The 19,459-nt window shown below is 35.2% G+C and overlaps 1 protein-coding gene across 1 annotated transcript in view; it reads left to right on the forward strand.

Moving 5' to 3' along the window:
- Window positions 1–1,852: 1,852 nt before the first annotated feature.
- The window catches only part of Hbs1l (HBS1 like translational GTPase), an 89,944-nt gene continuing 72,337 nt past the window's right edge, over window positions 1,853–19,459 (forward strand). The window contains exons 1-4 of the mRNA XM_047558065.1: window positions 1,853–2,038; window positions 5,420–5,485; window positions 13,381–13,509; window positions 17,345–17,539. Coding sequence (XP_047414021.1) covers window positions 1,996–2,038; window positions 5,420–5,485; window positions 13,381–13,509; window positions 17,345–17,539 — 433 coding nt within the window. The 5' untranslated portion in view covers window positions 1,853–1,995. The remainder of the gene's footprint in view (window positions 2,039–5,419; window positions 5,486–13,380; window positions 13,510–17,344; window positions 17,540–19,459) is intronic.

Below are 19,459 nucleotides of genomic sequence, written 5' to 3' on the forward strand. Positions count from 1 at the left end.
CTACAGCAACAGATCTATCACGATATTTGTCCTTTTGTATTCACTCATTCATTTAGGAAACAATCAAAGTTCCAGATATTAGGGTGGTAGAGAAACAAAGATACAGCTTTCTATCTAATGAGGTGGAGAAAAGCATTTATTGAGTACCCATTGTGTAACTGCTTTTACATGTACCCCACTTCATTCACTTTGCACAAAATAGAAGACAAAGATTTTCTTATGTATCCATTTTACAGATGAAGAAATTAAGCCCAAAGATGTTAACAGACAGAAAGAAGCAAAATTAGGCCTCCAAAGTTATGGTACTTTCCACCAAGCCATAATCACACTAGAGAGTCCTAGGTGTAGTGGGTCAAAAGTCCCAGACTTTCTGAGGAAGTCAGTGAGGCCTTTTGCTTTTGGGACCACATGGATTGAGATGCCTTGAGGTGCTCCTGTATTTAAAATTTTGAAGGAGTGAGTGCATTCTTGATGACACAGAGTCAAATTTCATACCACCACCCAGGCAGATGTGTTCTTTTCTTATTCACTGCTCCTATACTTTATGTGGTCAACTCATAGCTCATTTTCCTCAGCAAGTTAGCTCAGTGAGTTGTATCTAAACTAGTTATCAACAATTACAGTGGAGTGGAGGCTGTCGTTCTCATATTTTAATAACAAAAATTTTAAGCATCTTGTACATTCTGTACTATAACCTCTTCCGTGGATAAATTATTACTCACAACTCTATGAATTAGGTAGTATTATTATTCCCACTTGACTAAAAAACAGGTTGCAGCACAAAAATTATTTAAAGGTGTAAAGAAAGAAAACACTTAAAATCGATAAAAAATTAGCAATTATATTTTTGCATAACAATTTTGTAATTGAGCTGTACTAAACAGCAATGATAGCTAACAACCATTTGGTAGTCAGACATATTCAAATGCAGGTATAAATTACCTTCTAAGCCACTTACAAATATGAGTTAAATTTATATTACTCTCATTATTTCCATTGTGGATTATTAAAAGCTGAGTAAGCTCTTAATTTGTTTCTAGAATATGACATTTGCTTTGATGCATGGTATCACCATTTCAAAAACAAGCTCAAAGGAAGTGAGTATGATAATGAGGTTGGGTTTTATATAGCATTATTAACTATATGTTCTAAGGACATTTAATAGCAGGTTATAGCAGGTTATATATTAATGTATCCACAATATTCATCCTCACCACCTAAGGCCAGTGCTATGTCTAAAAAGTTATATTTAATACGCTTAGTATGTTACCTATGGTTATGTATTCCATGAATGTTCACTGGATACTTCATGATGCTGATGAAGATCATTTACACAGCTAAAGGCACAGAGTTGTTTTTTAGAGTGTTAAGGAAGGATGGAGTCCATGTATGAAGTGAATTATGCAAAACCATGGGGGTCTACAGCAGCCAAATCTAAATTTAACCATATATGTTTGTTTAAAAATGGTGCCCCGTCCCTGGCCTATTTCTTATTCTGCATTTTATACAAATTTGCGTGTCTAACTATGTCTCAAAGATGTAAAATTAGATAAAAAAAAGTTCTACTCTTACTGAACACACAGGCAGCTTTTTCAGGATACTACTAGAAATGAAATTTGGAAAACAATCTAGAATGCTGGAGTAGGTCAAAGATCTCGGCTGGTAACATGTAATCCAAGCAAGCAAGTTGTAGGCGGCGGAATTTCCCAGCTTTGAAATTCCACGTCAGTCAACTTGTCTGTGGGTGGGGCCGCTCGGAAACGTTCCCTCCATGAGTATGAGTGCGCATGCGTTCTCAGGAGGCGGTGTGTGACCCTGAGAGGTTGCCGTCGCGCAGTGCGCGGATGAGACGTCGCGCGTGCGCAGGCGCTTGGCGCAGGGGCCTGCCGGAAGCCAAGATGGCGCGTAAGTGGTCCTCTGTCCGCAGTTGGCGCCTTATCAGTATCTAAGAAGGTTGTTTTTGAAAGTGCTGTGGCAAACGCCCTACCTGCCGCCATGGCCCGGCATCGGAATGTCCGGGGCTATAACTACGACGAAGGTAGGTGAAAGGGCCACGCCGGGACATTTTCACTGTTCCAGCTGGGGACCCTGCCCGTTGACATTCACTACAGTCCGAGTTCTTCAGTGGCGCCAAGCCGAAATTCGTGGAGGCCCAGTTGGGAAATAATAGGGCGTCTCAGAGCTAATGATGTTAACTGGTAATTTCTGCCTTCTGGGATTTATCTTATTTAGGGTAGGGGTAGGTGCCGCACAGCTTCATATAGGAAGGATATTTAGCGAGGTTAGGATCCGATGTATTAGGCACATAATATTATCACCTATCCGGTTGTTTTCTCCCAGGTTGGGCACTTGAGTGTCTCCTTCTAACCCTGTTTCCCCTTTTAGAAATGTCTGTAAAAAGTTGTGTATTAGTAAAACACAGATCGACTTAGTGCCCATGTTCGTCTGATCTGCTGTAATTGTTTAAGATTTACATGGTAAATTTTTTGTATATGTCCACATGTTTTTACCACACAACTTAGCTTGAAGTAACATTAATTTATTTTCAATGAATTTCAAGTAAAAAAATGTAGAAGACAGAGAAGATATTCAAAAGACCCACAGAATAAGTCGATCAGATAATCTTGAGGTGTGTACTCAGCTCTTGACCATTAGTACTCAATATACATATTTTGAAATGGAAGTAAAAAGCAGTGTTAGAATAAAGGGCATGGAAAATAACTTACATGAAAAAAACTGAAAAAAAATCACAAATGGGTATATGAAAATTCTCTAGTAGTTTCAAAGGAGCTAAAAGTAATTTTCAAAGGAGGGTGTCATGCATTGCCTAATTATAGGCATTACCAAGCATCATACAAAAGGAAAATAGAAACACATAGGGACTAATGTAGAACAGGAATAAAGACCTATTGCTTTGTAAAGTGCAAATCATGTAGCATTTAATGTGTTGGTGGTTATTATTGGCACCCCCAGTAGATTGTTTTTAAATATCAATATGATGTAGTAGATTTAGGCAACTAACACCCTGTGCTACATTTGGAGACTTTGATCTAGTACAGTCTGCCTGATATGTGTTAGAATGGAGATCCTTTTAAGTAAGTGTTCTGGTGGTTGTAAACATAGTCATGTGGGCCGCTGTCACCTGAGAAATGATGAGACAGATTTTTTTGTGTGCATGAAACATGATTTTGCTATTTTTCTTAAGCTGGCCTTGAATTCCTTTAAGTGATCGTCCCACCTTAGCGTCCTGTGCTACTACAGACCTGTGTCACTATGCCTGATTAGGAGGTGTTTGTGCAATTATAAACTAAACGACATGAATAGGTTTTATTATTATTCATGCATTTCTTTAGTAGCCATTATTTCCTTAACCAACCATAGTTGAGTGCTTAAAGTACTGAGGTTGGGGAATGACATTAAGATATTGAAGGGTAATCTAAGGAGATAATAAAAACTAACATGATAGTGAGAGAGACTACAAAAAGTAATGACAGAGTGGTATAGGGTCTACAAAAGAGTAATTCAGAATGGGTTAGGGGTTGGGGTGAAGCAGGATTTCTGTATTAAGGAAAGTTTGCTGGAGGAGAGGTTCTTGACTGCCCTGCAGGGATTGAATGCTAAATATCTTCTCATCTTGACCACCTGAGGTCAGGTTGCCATGTTTTCTTTGGAACAATTGATGACATCATAACCAAGCAGTTCCTGTAGCATGGGAAGTTCATTCCTCTTTCCTGCTTATAAAAGTTTATATATCTTTAGGGTCCAGTTTATTTGTTCTTCCCAGTTAAGATTTCCCTTGGACTCTCAATAATTTAAAAAAATTCACCTGAGTAATTTAACTTCATTAGTGTTTGTGCTCTAAAATTCTTTGGTTCATTTAACTCCTACTTTGTTTTTTCTCTGTAGTTTGGATAGTATTTTACATGGTTGCCTCATATACTAGTTTAAAAGCTCTACTTTAATTTTGTATTTGACTCAGTAGCCAGTATAAGGTCTTACTTGTAGTAAATATTTCAAATGTTTTTATATTATAGCACTTCAGGATCCAATTCAGTATTGACAATCTGACTTAGTAAAGATTTTTGTTGACATAATGACTGAAAATATATAGTTTTTTTATGTGAATGACCCCTCATTTTTTAAATAACAAATTGTTATTTATTAAATTGGGATTATGATCTAATAATAATATACATTTTTATCCATGAATACCTTTTGTCTGATTTTTCTCTGCCAATCATATTTGGTATCAGCATTTAAGCATGATGTTTCTGATGCATGAATACCTTCAAAACTGGCTAACTCTATCCTTTGTTTCTTCGGATGTTATATTCCTGGGGATCTCCTAGCAGTTTACTCCTAATTCTAGTTTTGTTCATATGTGTGTTTATATTATTGCCCTGTAAATCTCATGTTGAACACTTGTTATGTATAGTTTTGTAGTTGCCATTTTCTTATGTATATTCCCTGTCAGATTTTTGATTTGGGGAGAATTGGAAATGTGCTCACTTTTGTAATGCAAGTGCCTCTCAAGTAGTCCCTGGTTGAATGTTAGTGTTTGTTAAATCAGTGAATGAATATATGTATGTAAAATTGTTTCCTTGTGGGTTTTTAGTTTTAAATAGTTTGATTCATTAATTTGTAATAAAACAAATAATTATTTACTACCAAGTGTGTGCCAGGAACTTGGCTAAACCAATTCTTGTCCTGATGATATGCTTATGGAGTAAAACAGGTGGGGTTCTTTTAAGACATTAAATTGAAGTTGTGTACTAGAGGGCAAAGGTGGTAGGGAGGCTTGCTGCATTACCCAGAGTGGTCAGGGAAGACTTCTGGAAAGTGGTGGCATTTAAGCTGAAACCTTAGCTAGGAGAAGAAACAACCTTCGGGAAATCTGGGCAAAGAGCTTATTCCAGTCAGTAGGAAGAGAGGCTAGTTAGCTGTAAAGAAAGTGAGTATTTTAGGGGTAAGCTGATTTTGTGGAGGTTTCGTAGCTGTACAGTGAAGAAAAACTGTTCCTGGGACCTAGACATGCTAGTCAGTTCTTTTGAAAAGAAGCATGTGGCTATAGAGAGCACTTGGTGAAAAACATGGATGGATGACTTTTTAAAGATTTTGTCAACATTGGAAAGACAATTTGAGCTTATTGCTATAGGATTATTGTTATTTTTTGATCACATAGAGTGAAAATTTGGAAAAACTTATTAAAAGTCAACTTAAAAGTGGAAGAATCATGTATATTTTTATAAACATAGAATGTCAGTAAATATCTACTTTGTAAGTGGAATTATTAGAATTTTTTTGGAAAAGTAGACATTTCCAAGTTTTAAAAATTTTGACAGAGAATTTAGATATATCATTAACAAGGGAGGATATAAAAAGAACTTGTAAATTAATTTATTTCTTTTTTTGATTTTAGATTTTGAAGATGATGATTTCTATGGTCAATCTGTAGAGGATGATTATTGTATTTCGCCATCAACAGGTGAATTTTAAAAAACAGTTCAGTTTCCTTAATATGAATGTTGAAAAATGTCAAGTAAATACTATTGTCATTTGAGAGCCAGAGTGTTCTATAAGACTATAATATGTAATGCTTAAAAAGATACATATATGTTGATTTCTTTACCCATGAATAACATTTAAGGTTTTTACTACATCATTCAGTTTTAACAGTTTGAAGAAAATTCTAAAGACTGAGTTTTCCAATATTCTTTGCAACATGCAGTTGATCTAAATGCACTAAAATGGTAATTTAGTCAGTAATGAAGGTCTAAAACCTTTGGAGGTAGACAGCAGTTAATTTTATATCTCTAAGGCTATTTTGAATATTAGAGTGAGATTTCCACTTTCCTATTTTACAGTACTTTAGTGTTTTTTTAAAAAAATTGATACACAATAATTGTGCATATTTATGGGATACAGTGTGAAGTTTAGTACTTCCGGGATTATCTACTTTTAAGCAGTTTGGTAAATACCAAATACCTATACTTCAGACCTTTTTTTTAGTGGAACCAGGAATGAATGCAGGATATTTCTTCCCCAGCCCTTTTTATTCATTTTTTTCTTGAGGTAGGGTCTTAATAAGTTGCTGAGCCTGGCCTTTAACTTGAGATCCTCCTGTGTCAGCATCCTGAGTCACTGAGATTACAGGTGTGCCTAAGCTAGGTCTCTGTTTGATAGAGCCACAGAGAGATTTTAGAGTTCAGATTCCTGTATGATTTCACAGCAGAGCTGCATCTTCTGTTCATCTCTTCAAAGATTTCTTTGTCATCATATAAAGAATACACTCGTTTCTAGTTAAAAAAAAAAAAAAATGAGTTTTTTTTTTAACCTTTCTTTTACACATTTCTCTAATAATACATTTTCCTTCAATTTTAGCCTATTACATACAGTGGGTGAAAATGTCCTGCTAAATTTTAATGTAGCATTAAAAAGGGGATATGATTTAACTATAGTTAGGTGTTGCATAAGTATAATCCATTAAATTCAGTTTCCACACCTTTAGTTTAAAGGTTTAATATAATTACCATTACCTTCAGAGCTCTTTGCTATGGTCTGAAAGTTTGTCTTCTCCAAATTCATATGTAAATCCTAATACCCAAGGTGATGATATTAGGAGGTAGGTCCTTTGGGAGGTGATTAGGTCATGGGGGCAGAGTGCTCATGAATGGGATTAGTGCCTTTCTAGCAAAGATCTTAGATAGATCCTTTTGCCTTTCTACCTTGTGAGGACATGGCAAGTAAGTGCTGTTTGTGAGCCAGAACTTGCCTTGATCTTGGACTTACCAGCTCTAGGACTTTCAGAAATAAATTTCTGTTGTTTGTAGGCTGTCCAGTTTATATGATATCTTGTTATAGCAACTCTAATGGTCTAAGTCACCCTTCTCATTGTAATTACCCTATAATGTACTGAGATGTACTGTAAACTATACCTGCTTTAGTCTATTTTCAGACTTTGAAGACCAAATATATCCCTTGCTCTAGAACTTGTCTTTAATACTTCTATTCTTCCTGTCATCTCTTCCTGTTACTTGTTATTCTGAAATGCATCTGGCTTTTTATTTGTAGGGCTGCTCTTAAGATCAAATACTTTATTTATTTAGCCTAATCATGGCTTTTTCTCTCTTCCTTGTTTCATTGTTGTCGTTCAGGATTCTGTTAGTAGAAGAAAATTGTACCAGTTATTTTATCAGAGGGAATTTAATACAAAAAGAAGTTGTTGAGCAGATATTACAAAACAAATACTACAGAAAGGACAACCAGAATATCAAGAAGGTAGTAACTACAAGAAGTATTTACCATCTCTAGTTCTGAGTAGAACAAATGGATGAGGTTGAAGCTGATCTTTTTGAAGATTGTGGAAATGGGACTTAGACCACAAGGACAGGGTTCTGCTTTGCTGCTTTGCCTCTGAGGTTCACCCAAGGGACTAGGGAGCCCGCTGCCTTGATGCTTGTGCCTCTGAAGGGACCTTTTGAAGCCGGGTTTCAGCCTTTTGAAGAGATAATTCCAATCTACTCTCTGCTCTTAAGATCTAGGGAGTAAAGAGGCAAGTTGATGTCGATTCTGGGAATTCTGGAAAAATTGAAAACTTATATTAATAACTGTTTACTGGAGCAAACTGCATTTACAAGATGAAGTATTGCCAGGGTGATGCTGACGAGAACAAGAAACAAAAGGGAAGGAGTAGCAGGACATGGTGGTGCCTGCCTGTAATCCCAGTGGTTTGGGAGGCTGAGGAAGGATGATTGCGAATTAAAAGCCTCAGCAAAAGCAAGGTGCTAAGCAACTCAGTGAGACCCTGTCTCTAAATAAGATACAAAATAGGGCTGGCGGTGTGGCTTGGTGGTGGAGTGTCCCTGAGTTCAATCCCCAGCACTCCCCCACTCCACCAAAAAAAAAAAAAAGGGAGGGAACGAAGGCCTTCTTCCTCCAGGCTTCTAGTCTCCCTTGGGCCTTCTTCCTCCAGCCTTCTAGTCTCCCTTTAGCATCTTAGTGGCTCATCCTAAAAGGGAGCCAACTGTCAAAGAGGAAATGTACTTTGTAAAACTTGAACATCAGCATTAGAAAGCTACGTAAATTTGGGTTAGAAACTGAGAGATAACTTAATAACCAGCATTCTTTCAGAGCTCCTTATTGAGGGATTCAGAAGATACAGGATACAGTTTTATAGGGATACAGGCATAAAAGAAATTTTCCTTTTTCCAAGGATTCCCTTAGGTTCTCCCTACCTAATTCCCTTAGGTATTCCCTTTGGTGCTCCTACAATTCAGTATCACAGTTGACAAGGTAATTTAAATTTTAGAGGTAACAAAGTGATGCCTGGTAGCTCTGTCCTTATCACTCACATTTGAAGTGCAGTAGAGAGCAAGACACATTTGTGTAACTGAGAAGGTGATATGGGTGTAGTATTAGAATTGAATTTTAAAAACATCTCTTCTGCAGGGCAGACAGTAGATTGAAAGAAGTACAGTACATAAATTGATGTAGGCAGACTAATTAGAAGACTTTAATCTAGGGTAGATGAGGATATTTAGGACAGCGTTCTTTTTTTTTTTTTTTTTTTGGACAGTGTTCTTAAAGTGTGGTCCCTGTACCATCATCATCACTTGAGAGCTTGTTAGAAATGCAGTTTAGAGGTGAAGGTGGAGAGGAACCAAGAGTTAGAAACCCAGGGTGAGACACAGCCATGTTTTTAAAAAACCCACTGGATTGTGTTTGTGGCATTGGGAACCATTTGTTTATGGCAAGAGTGTACTTCTGGATTTGGACATAGATTCAAGAGATTTACAAGAGTTGAGGTCTTCATTACTTGAAACTTGGTCAAATATAGTTTGTATAAGGGTAGAACCCTTCATACAGTGATTCCCAAAAGACACCTTACTATTGCAGGCTTACTCTCATTTAGGTGGGCTTTTCTGGATAAATAACATTTAATATTGAATAATGAACTTATAGTACGAAGGTCAGGCCTTCCAAAATTGTTTTTCTTTTTCTTTTTTTCTGTTTCTGTTTCTTGGTACTGGGAATTGAACTCGGGGCACTAACCACTGAACCTCAGCCCTAGCCCATGTTTTGTATTTTATTTAGAGACAGGGTCTCACTGAGTTGCTTAGTGCCTCACTTTTGCTGAGGCTGGCTTCGAACTCTCAATCCTCCTGCCTCAGCCTCCAGAGCTGCTGGGATTATAGACATGAGCTACCATGCCTGACCCAAAGTTGTTTTTCTGATATTTGCATTTGTGGCCTAGCTTTCTTGAGGATAGGATCACAATTTATCCATGTGTCTTTCATAGTTCTTGATGAGCATATGTTGATCTTGTGTATATTTATATTTTGGGTATTCTGGCTTTGAGAGATACTTTTTTACACATCAACAAGTAACTATCATTATCAAAGGAGGATAATTCAAATTTCTTCTTTGACAAACTTGTATTTTGAGCAAAAGCATGTGAATTTGGAGGTAAATTTAATTGAGTTTGAGAAGTTCATCAAGTAAAAATTAATCTGCATGTTTTGTGTTTACTTTTTCCCCCTTTCCAACATGCTTTTAATTGAAATAAAAGCAAACAGTGGTCTCATTGAAGAGATGATCTTACTAATTAATAGTCTGTTGAAGTCTGGTAATAGAGTTACTTTGCCAGTTAATAGGAATTTCTCTCTAAATTGTACCAGCACATTTGTATTGTTTTGAATTCAACTAAGTGCAGTTTTCCTGATGGAAAGGTGATTTCTAAATGTAATAGTTTTTTAATTTCCTATAGAAAGATTGGTTTTGATACTGAGTATTGAATGTTTGTTGAAGAGTAGGTATAGAAAAAAGAGCTTACATGTAGAACCATTTGTATGTCTTTTTGTATCAACTAATATGATTAGAAATAATTCTTATTTGCTCTATCCCAGTTCAAAATCTTTATCAGGTATCAATTTATGTGTAAGAAAAACTTTGTTCTAATGTATTCTCCCATTAATTTGCTATAAGGCAGCTTATAAAGGCCCATTCGCAGCTTATTGTAATAGTTTGGTAGGTGGAGAGCATGAACCTGACTGGAGTCCTCTGGGTAGGCTTCTGGCAGGACATGGGAACTGGGCTGGCAAATTTGGGAGTGAAAATGGCACCTCAGGTAGAGCAAACAACATGCTTAAGCAGTAGCCTCTTAGTGAGTCTTGTTTCCAGAGACTCAAAGAATTCACCCAAGATGTAGCAGGAAAAAGAACCAGGCAAGGAGAAGTAGGAACAATATTGTGGAAGATGTTTTAAATTTTGTGTTTGTAGTGTGAACTTATTGGAGGTTTTTAAGTCAGGGGGATAGTGTTTTAGGCAGGTAACTGATGACAGTTTACAGAATGGAGTATAGGTGTGATAGATGAGAGGAGAGACTGACAGGTCAGAGTTTCCTAACCTTCTCCAATGATATGAACCAGTGGAAGTAATTGGTAAAAATACATATTTCTTGCTCAGTGTCAGCACCACTGCATCAGAAGTTCCAGGGATGAAACTTGGAGAGCTGTATCTTTGCATGCTCCCATGATTTTGACCTGAAGGTGTTTAGGAAACAATTTTAGGTAGTTTCAGGAGTTAGCTTTTGAATTCTTTGGACTTTTGTGTTTGTTAAAATGCCTTAAATTTGAAAAATCACTATGGATATCTATTTTTTTTAAATCTATTTTATCTATTTTCCATCATAGTGCTTTAAAATTTAGAGTTTAAAGAAGAATAGTATTTTATATCTTATTTTCTCATCATGCTTTTCTCTGGTATAACTTTTATTTCACTTCTTGCCTTTGGGCTCTCATTTCAACTTCAAAGGTTTGGACTGCTTCCTTTCTCTCCCCCAGTAACTAGTTTTCCTACCCTGCATTCCTCCCTAGCAAACCAAACCATTACTACTTCCAAAATAATGGCAATAGTACAGGTTTGTGAGTTGGATTTATGTGTGAGGGAGGGTGTAGTGGTATTAGGAACCCTCCCCTGTCAAGAATAGCTCCTGTGAGGTAGAGTAGAAGCCTGTACATCAAGAACTGCCTCTTCCCTGCCAGTATTTCTTTTTTTCTTTTGGTATGGAGAATTGAACCCAGGGTCACTCAACCACTGAACCACAGTCCCAGCCCTGTTTTGTATTTTATTCAGAGACAGAGTCTCACTGAGTTGCTTAGGGCCTCACTTTTGCTGAGACTGGCATTGAACTAGTGATCCTCCTTCCTCAGCCTCTTGAGCAGCTGGGATTACAGGCGTGCCTCACCACACCTGGCCCCTGTCGGTATTTTCTAAGTGAAACTTTGTTGAGGAAACATCATGATTTCAATGTTTTGATTTATCTTAGATTTCTTCCTCATAGTTAAAGGTATGAGAAGAAGCTAGAGGAAGTATATTTGTTAAATTTAGGCTAAACTGAATACAGTTTAAAAGCCAGAAGAGCAGTTTGTAAATTACCAGACTCAAGATGACCCTGTTTACAGTTTTTAGTATACTGCACTATGTTAAACCTTAGAGGTCTTGAATTTTAAGGCATATCATTACTTAAAAGAAAGGAGAGAGATACACATACACAATATTTCAGAAATATTTAATTCCTGAAGTAATTTGTGGTCTTCAAAATTAATTACTAAAAATAGCTTATGGGAAGAAGTAGGATCAGGACAGATTGCTCAACCTATGGTGTACTAACAAAAACTAATCATCTTAATAAAAATACTTGCACATTTGAAAAGATACATTAACTTCCTAGTGAAGAAATATTCCCATAAATGCAAGTCTGTACATTTAAAACAAATTGTAAAAACTTGATGGAAAATGTAAGAAAGGATTGAAATTAATGAGTAATGTTGCAGAGGCAAAGTGCTCAAAGATCTTGGGAGAGACAAACAGTAAGCACTCTCAAACGGGGTATATGGCCAAACTGAGTCAAGAGAAGAATGTGGGGCTATGTGGCTTTACAGTATAACCAGAGTTGCAATATTATATTCCTTTTTGGTTGCTGTACTGGGTTTCAACCTGTTGCTATTACATGGTGATGCAGAACATTGAAATGTTGGGGGATAAGTTTTAGAAATTAAAGCATCTTTAATGTTATACCCTCATCATTCCCCTGTGTACCAATTAGTATGAGCTGATTTGTGGTAAGGAAATATGCATTATAGAATAGGTTGAATTCTTTCAATTTCTCTGTATGTCTCTTACTCATTTCTCCTTCTCTAAGAGCTCTTCCATCTCTTCTGCTTTTCCTGTTTTCTTACCTTTTATTAAAACTGTTTCAGTCTTCAGTTTCTAACCTTCTGTGCTTCTGCAACACTTTCCTATCTGTATTATTCTTTTGGCTTTTAAAATATGTTATTACATTTTTCTTCTTTGCCTTCCTGTTATAATAAGGCCATCGATTTATACTGTGAATTGAGAGCATCTGTGCAATGGCCTTCTCAGTTATAGGTATTACACCTAAGCCATGTTTTTTTTGTTTGTTTGTTTATTTATTTTTTGTTTTTGTTTTTGGTACTGGTCATCAAACCCAGGGGTGTGTTACTGCTACATCACCAGCCCTTTTACTCTTTTTTTTTTTTTTTTTTTTTTGAGACAGTGTCTTGCTAGTTGCTGGGCTGGCTTTTAACTTGTGATTCTCTGCCTCAGCCCCCATTACAGGTGTTTATTATGTTCTGTGTACTATTTGTAAATTTTACACACAATTTCTCTCTTATAAGTAATGTCTTTCTGAAAACACATACAAAAGTAAAATGTAGGCATCCTATGTGAGGACTGAATATGGTACATGTTCTTAAAGAAAGCTTAGTAATGTAAAACTCTACTGCCACCTTACCTTTTGTATATTCTATTTATATTTTTGTTCTTCATAACATTGGTTAATTTTATTCCCTTGTAATTGAACAATCTTTGGGATTGATTTCCGTAGACCAGATAGTTAAGGTGGAAGTGTTAGTACTTTGGACATGTGTGATGATTTCCCCTTTTGCTTACTTTAGTTCATTAATAGCACTCAAGCATATATTGGCATATATTGGAATGTCTTTCCTCCTTTTAATGCAATATGTAATGCCCAGTAATGACTAGTGTCACTAGTAATGACACTGGCTCGTATTGCATAAGAGTACAGACTGATGTCTGAAAATTGTAGTTAGGTATATAATACTCGTTATAGTGTCAGTGAATGATTGAAAGTGTGCATTGTTCAAAAGTTAAGACGTGTGCTTGGTGGTGTTTGTATTTTGACATTAATAATTCTTGGGAAATGAAAACTGTTGTTAATTTTCTTAATTATACAATAAGTCTCTAGTATTTTCTTAACTGAGCAAATAAGTTTTTTAAAACTTTTGAGAAAATAGTTAATGGAAAATGGCTACACCACAGCATTACTTTACTTTCTAGCTGCTCAGTTTATTTACTCACGACGTGACAAGCCTTCAGTTGTTGAGCCCGTAGAAGAGTATGATTATGAAGACCTGAAAGATTCTGCCAGTTCTCTTTTGAACCATCAGCTAAGTGGAATTGATCAAGGTATAGTAAAAAAGTAGTATTATCTGTACTTCTTGCCTAAAATGATTAATAATGAAATATATTAGAATTTTAATTTTACTGTGATTGTTCATAATAGTGAATGGACAGTAATAATACAAGAATATTTTATATCAAGGAAAATTTGCATTTTTTTAAAGCATATTTTGAGTAGTATATTTAACTATGATTGAAAATTTGATTGTATGGTTAATTTTCAGTAGCTGGAATTTTTGATCTAATTATTCCATTCTTTCCTCTTTCTTTTCCTTAAGAAAAAGCTTGAGTGATTTGTTGTAAGAACATTTTAAGAATATTTGTTGTTTCATAAGCTTTTTGGGGAGATTATGATTAGAGGATATAAACTTACTTATTTTCAAAGATTTTTAAGTACCAAAAGTCTTTATAAAACAAAAAGTTGAAGGCCAAAATAACACTGTACAAGTGTCCTAATTGTTCACATATGTGTAAATTAAAATTCAAGGTAGAACTTGTAAATGGAAGTGACATTGGTTGAGTTTGCTTATTTTTAACTCTTATAAACATTTTAACAAAGATATTACATTTTTGGCTTATAAATTTCAAACATCATGTTGCCACAAACATTATCCAGCATATATTGATAGCAGAACTCCAGATATATCACTGTTATCTGTGATAGTAAGTAGGGATAAGGTGATTGACTTTTTCTGCAGTGTAACTTTTCTGTGTTTATAATGAATTTGAAAACAGAAGAAATGGAGAAATCTGTGAGCTGATCTTTGAATAAGTCAAAAAAATTATATCAACTGCTTAATAAATCAAGAAAAATGGAAAGAATACATAAATACACAAAAATAGAAAGCAGAAAGAAAAACAAGAGACAGAAGAAATAAAAAAATTCTTTATCAACTCTGCAAATACATTTTAATATCTGGATAAAAGTTGGTAGAGGAGCTATTATGTGAACTCTTTAATAGCGTTTTTATTTATTTGTTTATTTTTGCAGTACTGGGGAATGAACATAGGGGCGTTTTGCCAACGAGCTACATCATCCCCGCCCCGCCTTTTAAATTTTTTTTTTTTTTTTTTTTTTGCGGTGCTGGGGATCGAACCCAGGGCTTTGTGCTTGCAAGGCAAGCACTCTACCGACTGAGCTATCTCCCCAGCCCCCACCTTTTAAATTTTGAAGTAGTCTTGCTAGTTTGCCAAGGCTAGCCTTGAGCTTTTGATCCTTCTGTCTTATCCTTCCTAGTAGCTGGCATTATGGGTGTGTGCCACTACCCTTGACTTCTGTAGTATTTTTGAAAAAAAGTGTTATAGTTACACTTTTGAGAAGACAGGAATAGAGTATAATCTCATCTTTTCATCTGCTATGTATGCCTCAGTGGACAAAGATTAAGGTGTTATGAAATTCAGAGTTAGACTTTAGAAGAAAAGTTAAACTTCCAACTTGACATATATAAGTAATTGCATGATAACAGTAATAATGATTATGGCTTCTTTTACTAAATGCTGTCCAGGGACTATTCTAAATGTTGTTCAGGTGTTAACATATTTAGTCGTCACAGCAACTTTGTAGGAAAGCAATTGTCCTCCTTTTACAGGGGAGGAAATGATACACAGAAAAGAACTTGTCTGAGGTTGCACCAGCTAAGCCAACTAATTTCTTTTTTTTTTTTTAATATTTAAAACAATTTTTAAAAAAAATTTTACAGACTACATTTTGATTCATTGTACACAAATGGGGTACATCATTCCATTGCATTTTGATTCATTGTATGCAAATGGGGTACATCATTTCATTTCTATGGTTGTGTACAATGTAGATTCATACCATTTGTGTAATCATACATATACATGGGTAATGATGTCTGTTTCATTCCACCATTTTTCATACCCCTCTCCCTCCCAACTAATTTCTTAACCTCACCTAAAGTCTCAGATAGTACACTACCTCTTTTGTGTATGTGTAGAAAATAGTTCTAAAGTTGGAAGAGGTTCTAATGCTCACTATGCCATGTATTCTGTTTTAGTTTCAGTAATTCATGTATTTATCAAATAGGTGATATTTTCCCAACATCGCTCACTCACCCTCTGAAATAAATCTTGGACTAAGTAAGTCAGGATTGCCCAATTATTTGAAGAATATGCTTTCAATAATTAAGATATGGAGCAATGTACCAAATACTTTTTTTTCTGAAAGAAGTAACATCATTGCCTGTAGATTCCTTATTTAGCATGTAAGCATATAAAATGACACATACATTGAATTCTGTGAAATGATTTGGTAGAGTAGGAAGTCTGTGTTAGTGAGCTTTTCAATGCTGTGGCCAAAATAACTTGATAGTAGCAATTTAAAGGAAGAAATATATATTTTAACTCATGGTTTCAGAGTTTTCAGTCCATGGTCCACTTGCTCCAAGGTAGAGACATTGTAGCAGAAAGGCATGGTGGAGGAAAGCTGCCCAGCTCATGGTAGCCAGGAAGTAGGGTGATAGGGAGGCAGCCAGAGGCCAGAAACCAAGGACAAGATATTGTCCACAAGAACATGCCCCCAGTCACCTAATTCCTGACACTGTGTCCCATCTGCCAACCCTTTCCACCATCTCTCAGTAGTCCAGTAAGTTATCAGTGGATCAGTTGATTAGTCCCCTGAAGAAGTCAGAGCCCTCATGATACAATCACTTCCCAAAAGCCCCACCTCTCTGGACACTGCTGCATTGTGGACCAAGTCTTCATTACGTGAACTTTTGGGGCACATTCCACATCCAAACCATAACAAAGTCCAAAAGCCTCAGTTCTTCTTGATTATTGCTAATGTAGTAGTGCCATGGTTTGCAATCTTTATAAATTAGAATTTACTCCATACTACTAACTCATAGAGGTATTATATTACAAAAGGTGTACATGGGTATGAATTGTGAAAATTACCAAGTGGAATAAAAATATAGATGAGTATATTCATTTCATTTTTATCCACTGGCTCTTAGGTACCAGGTCCTGTTTTAATTTCTAGGGCTATAAAGCCTCAGATCTCATGGGTTTTACATTAATGAATATTGTTAATAATTACTTTTTATAATAATATAGTCATAAGAAAATTAAAACACTTAGGACAGTTTGAATAGTTCCAGGTGTAAATTCTGTGTTCGTGGTGCAGGGAATCAAACCTAGGGCCTCATTCATGCTAGGAAAGCACCCATCACTAATCTATATTCCAAACTTCTAAATTTTTAATTTTAGAATTAAGTACTCATTTTTCTCTTATTCTATTAAACTTCCTTATCTTTATGCATTTTGCTTGTTTTTTAAGAGTCCTTAAGATGATTTGAGTTGGCTGGGGAAAACTGAAGTTAGCTTAAAAATATCTTAAAAGTAATAATTTATAAAATATAAGAAATATACCTAGTGATCAGCTGCATTCACTAGTAAGTTAGAAATAGTGTACATTCACCCTCCCTTTCCACATGTGAAAAAATGGTTAGTACAGATATCATCATCATCACTTTCTGAAAACAGATATTAATGTATACCAGTTACAGTTTTTTCAAGCATTAGTCAGTATTATTTGGGAGACATTTTACCATCATCATGAACTGAAAATAGATATTATAGGATACAATTTATGTTTTTTCAAATAGTATCATTCAGAAACATTTATTATAGTAACTTCTTAATGAAATTATTCCTCTGATAATAAGGAAAGAAAGGTATATTGTAGAAAAATATGATTATTATAAATTTTTGCTAGAGAAAAAGGAGAGTTGAATATCCTAGTATTTTATCAGTTTTGAAGATTGAGGGTTCTTTGATGGCACTGTTTAGTATAGCTTTTAATCATTGTTGTCTGTCACAGCTCGTCTTTATTCATGCCTTGATCACATGAGAGAGGTACTTGGAGATGCTGTGCCAGATGAAATATTGATTGAAGCAATTCTGAGGAACAAATTTGATGTGCAGAAGGCTTTGTCAATGGTTCTGGAACAAGATAACACGCAGAATTTGAAGGGAAAGAGTGAGAGAGCAATATCTACAGGAAAGACAGTAAAAGGTATGACTTTATATGTTCCCTTTTAGTTTTATGTAGTTAATGCTTTAAGACAGGCTTTACTTTGCTCAAGTTGTTAAAATCTTGCATGTTACAGTTAATTCTTGATTATTATCAATTTATTTTCTGTTGTGAATTTTCCAACTTTGTTCCCTTCTCTCCATTACAGCCTGTTTTTTTGTTTGGTACCAGGGATTGAACCTAGGGGTGCATAAACACTGAGCCACATACCCAGCCCATTTTTATTTTTAATTTTGAAACAGGGTCTTGCTAAGTTGCACAGGGCTTCTCTAAATTGCTGAGACTGACTTTGAACTTGCGATCCTGCCTCAGCCTCCTGAGTTGCTGGGATTATAGGCGTGTACCACCATGACTGGCTTTTTTTTTTTTTTTTTTTTTCTTATTTCACTACTCATTTGCATAACAGAACATAGAGGAAATAAAATCAGATAAAATCTGACAAGACTTTTTTTCTTCTTGTGTTTAAGAGAACATTTTAGTTTTCTTTAACTCTAGTGACATAGGAAATAAAAATTAATACTTAGCCATTTAATGTTAAAATAATCCCTTGATGCTTATAGCATGTAAAATTTCATTTTATTTAAATATTGAATACTGTAACTGTTATAGCCATACACTATTCCATGTCATGGCCAGGTTCTTCATTTTAAATTTGTACGATTTAATTTTAAATTTGGAATTTAATGGATATAAGAAGGGAACTGAGGTGCCATTATATTAATTGATATGATATCTGATAGGTGATTTACTACCTGATTTGATATTTCTGTGAACTAGAATTTTACTACAACATAGTGGCATATAATCTGTTACCATGAAATAAGAGTGTTTTTTGTGGGGAGGGGATGTGGATATGTACTTTTAGCTGAACACTGTGGGACTGAATCAGTAATACATTATCTGTATTAATAATGTAGACCTGATCACAGAAATTACAGGGCATTACATGTTTGCCTGATTTGTGTGTATTTTTGGTTTGTGTGTTGCTGGGAATGAAACTCAGGGCCTTGTTCGTGCTAGGCAAGTGCTATACGGTGAGCTACATTCTTAGCTGTGGTTTTTGAAACCCATTAAAATACCATTATTTAAAGAGGTTTTGACTTTAAGACAATTATAACTATTCTTTTAATTATGATAAAACCTCACTTTTTTTTAAGTTTGTGAAATTAGAACATTGACTTGGTATTTACATTTTATAAATACCATGAACAAAGTATGAAAGTTACTTTAGATCATTAAAAGAAGGTAATATTCCTTTATTATTGTTTTATAGCATGTTCACTTAATGTTAAATAATTAATCAAGTATTGCTTTGTTCATGTTGTAATCAAAAGAAACATTTAGTAATTAAATGCCTCATTTCATATTTCCTTTTGGTTGCTGTGACTGTCTTCTGCATATGTCAACCTATTCATCTGAAAATTAATGGCTCTTGTAAGGTAAGGAGTCTTATTTTCTTCTTCTGAAGTTCCAACTGATAATGTTCAAAGTTCTTATTCTCAGTCACAAATCGTTTGGATTGCAGTAGCAAACCTTTTGATTTTACTAGCTCAGTAGCAAAATATGGATCATACAATTCTTCAGTTGTACCAAGTCACTATTTACTTCATAGGAAAAAGAAACTTGACAGACCTAAAAGTGAAAAGAAGCTAGAATCATGTAAGTTAAAAAAAGAGGTTTCACTGGCTGACCTAATTCATGATATGCCAAGAGATTCTTATAAATGTCAGCCAGAAGGTAGATCATCATCCACAAATGATCTGAAAAGTCTCCTCTCAGAAAATCTAGATGCTGATTTGTTAAGACCTCATGCATCTGAATGTGTTTCTAAAGATGATTTTGCTTTCAAAGGAATACCAGATTTAAAGACCTTAATGATAGAGAGCACAACAACTCATAATT

The sequence above is a fragment of the Sciurus carolinensis genome, chromosome 7, assembly GCF_902686445.1.
Source record: "Sciurus carolinensis chromosome 7, mSciCar1.2, whole genome shotgun sequence".
NCBI lineage: Eukaryota > Metazoa > Chordata > Mammalia > Rodentia > Sciuridae > Sciurus > Sciurus carolinensis.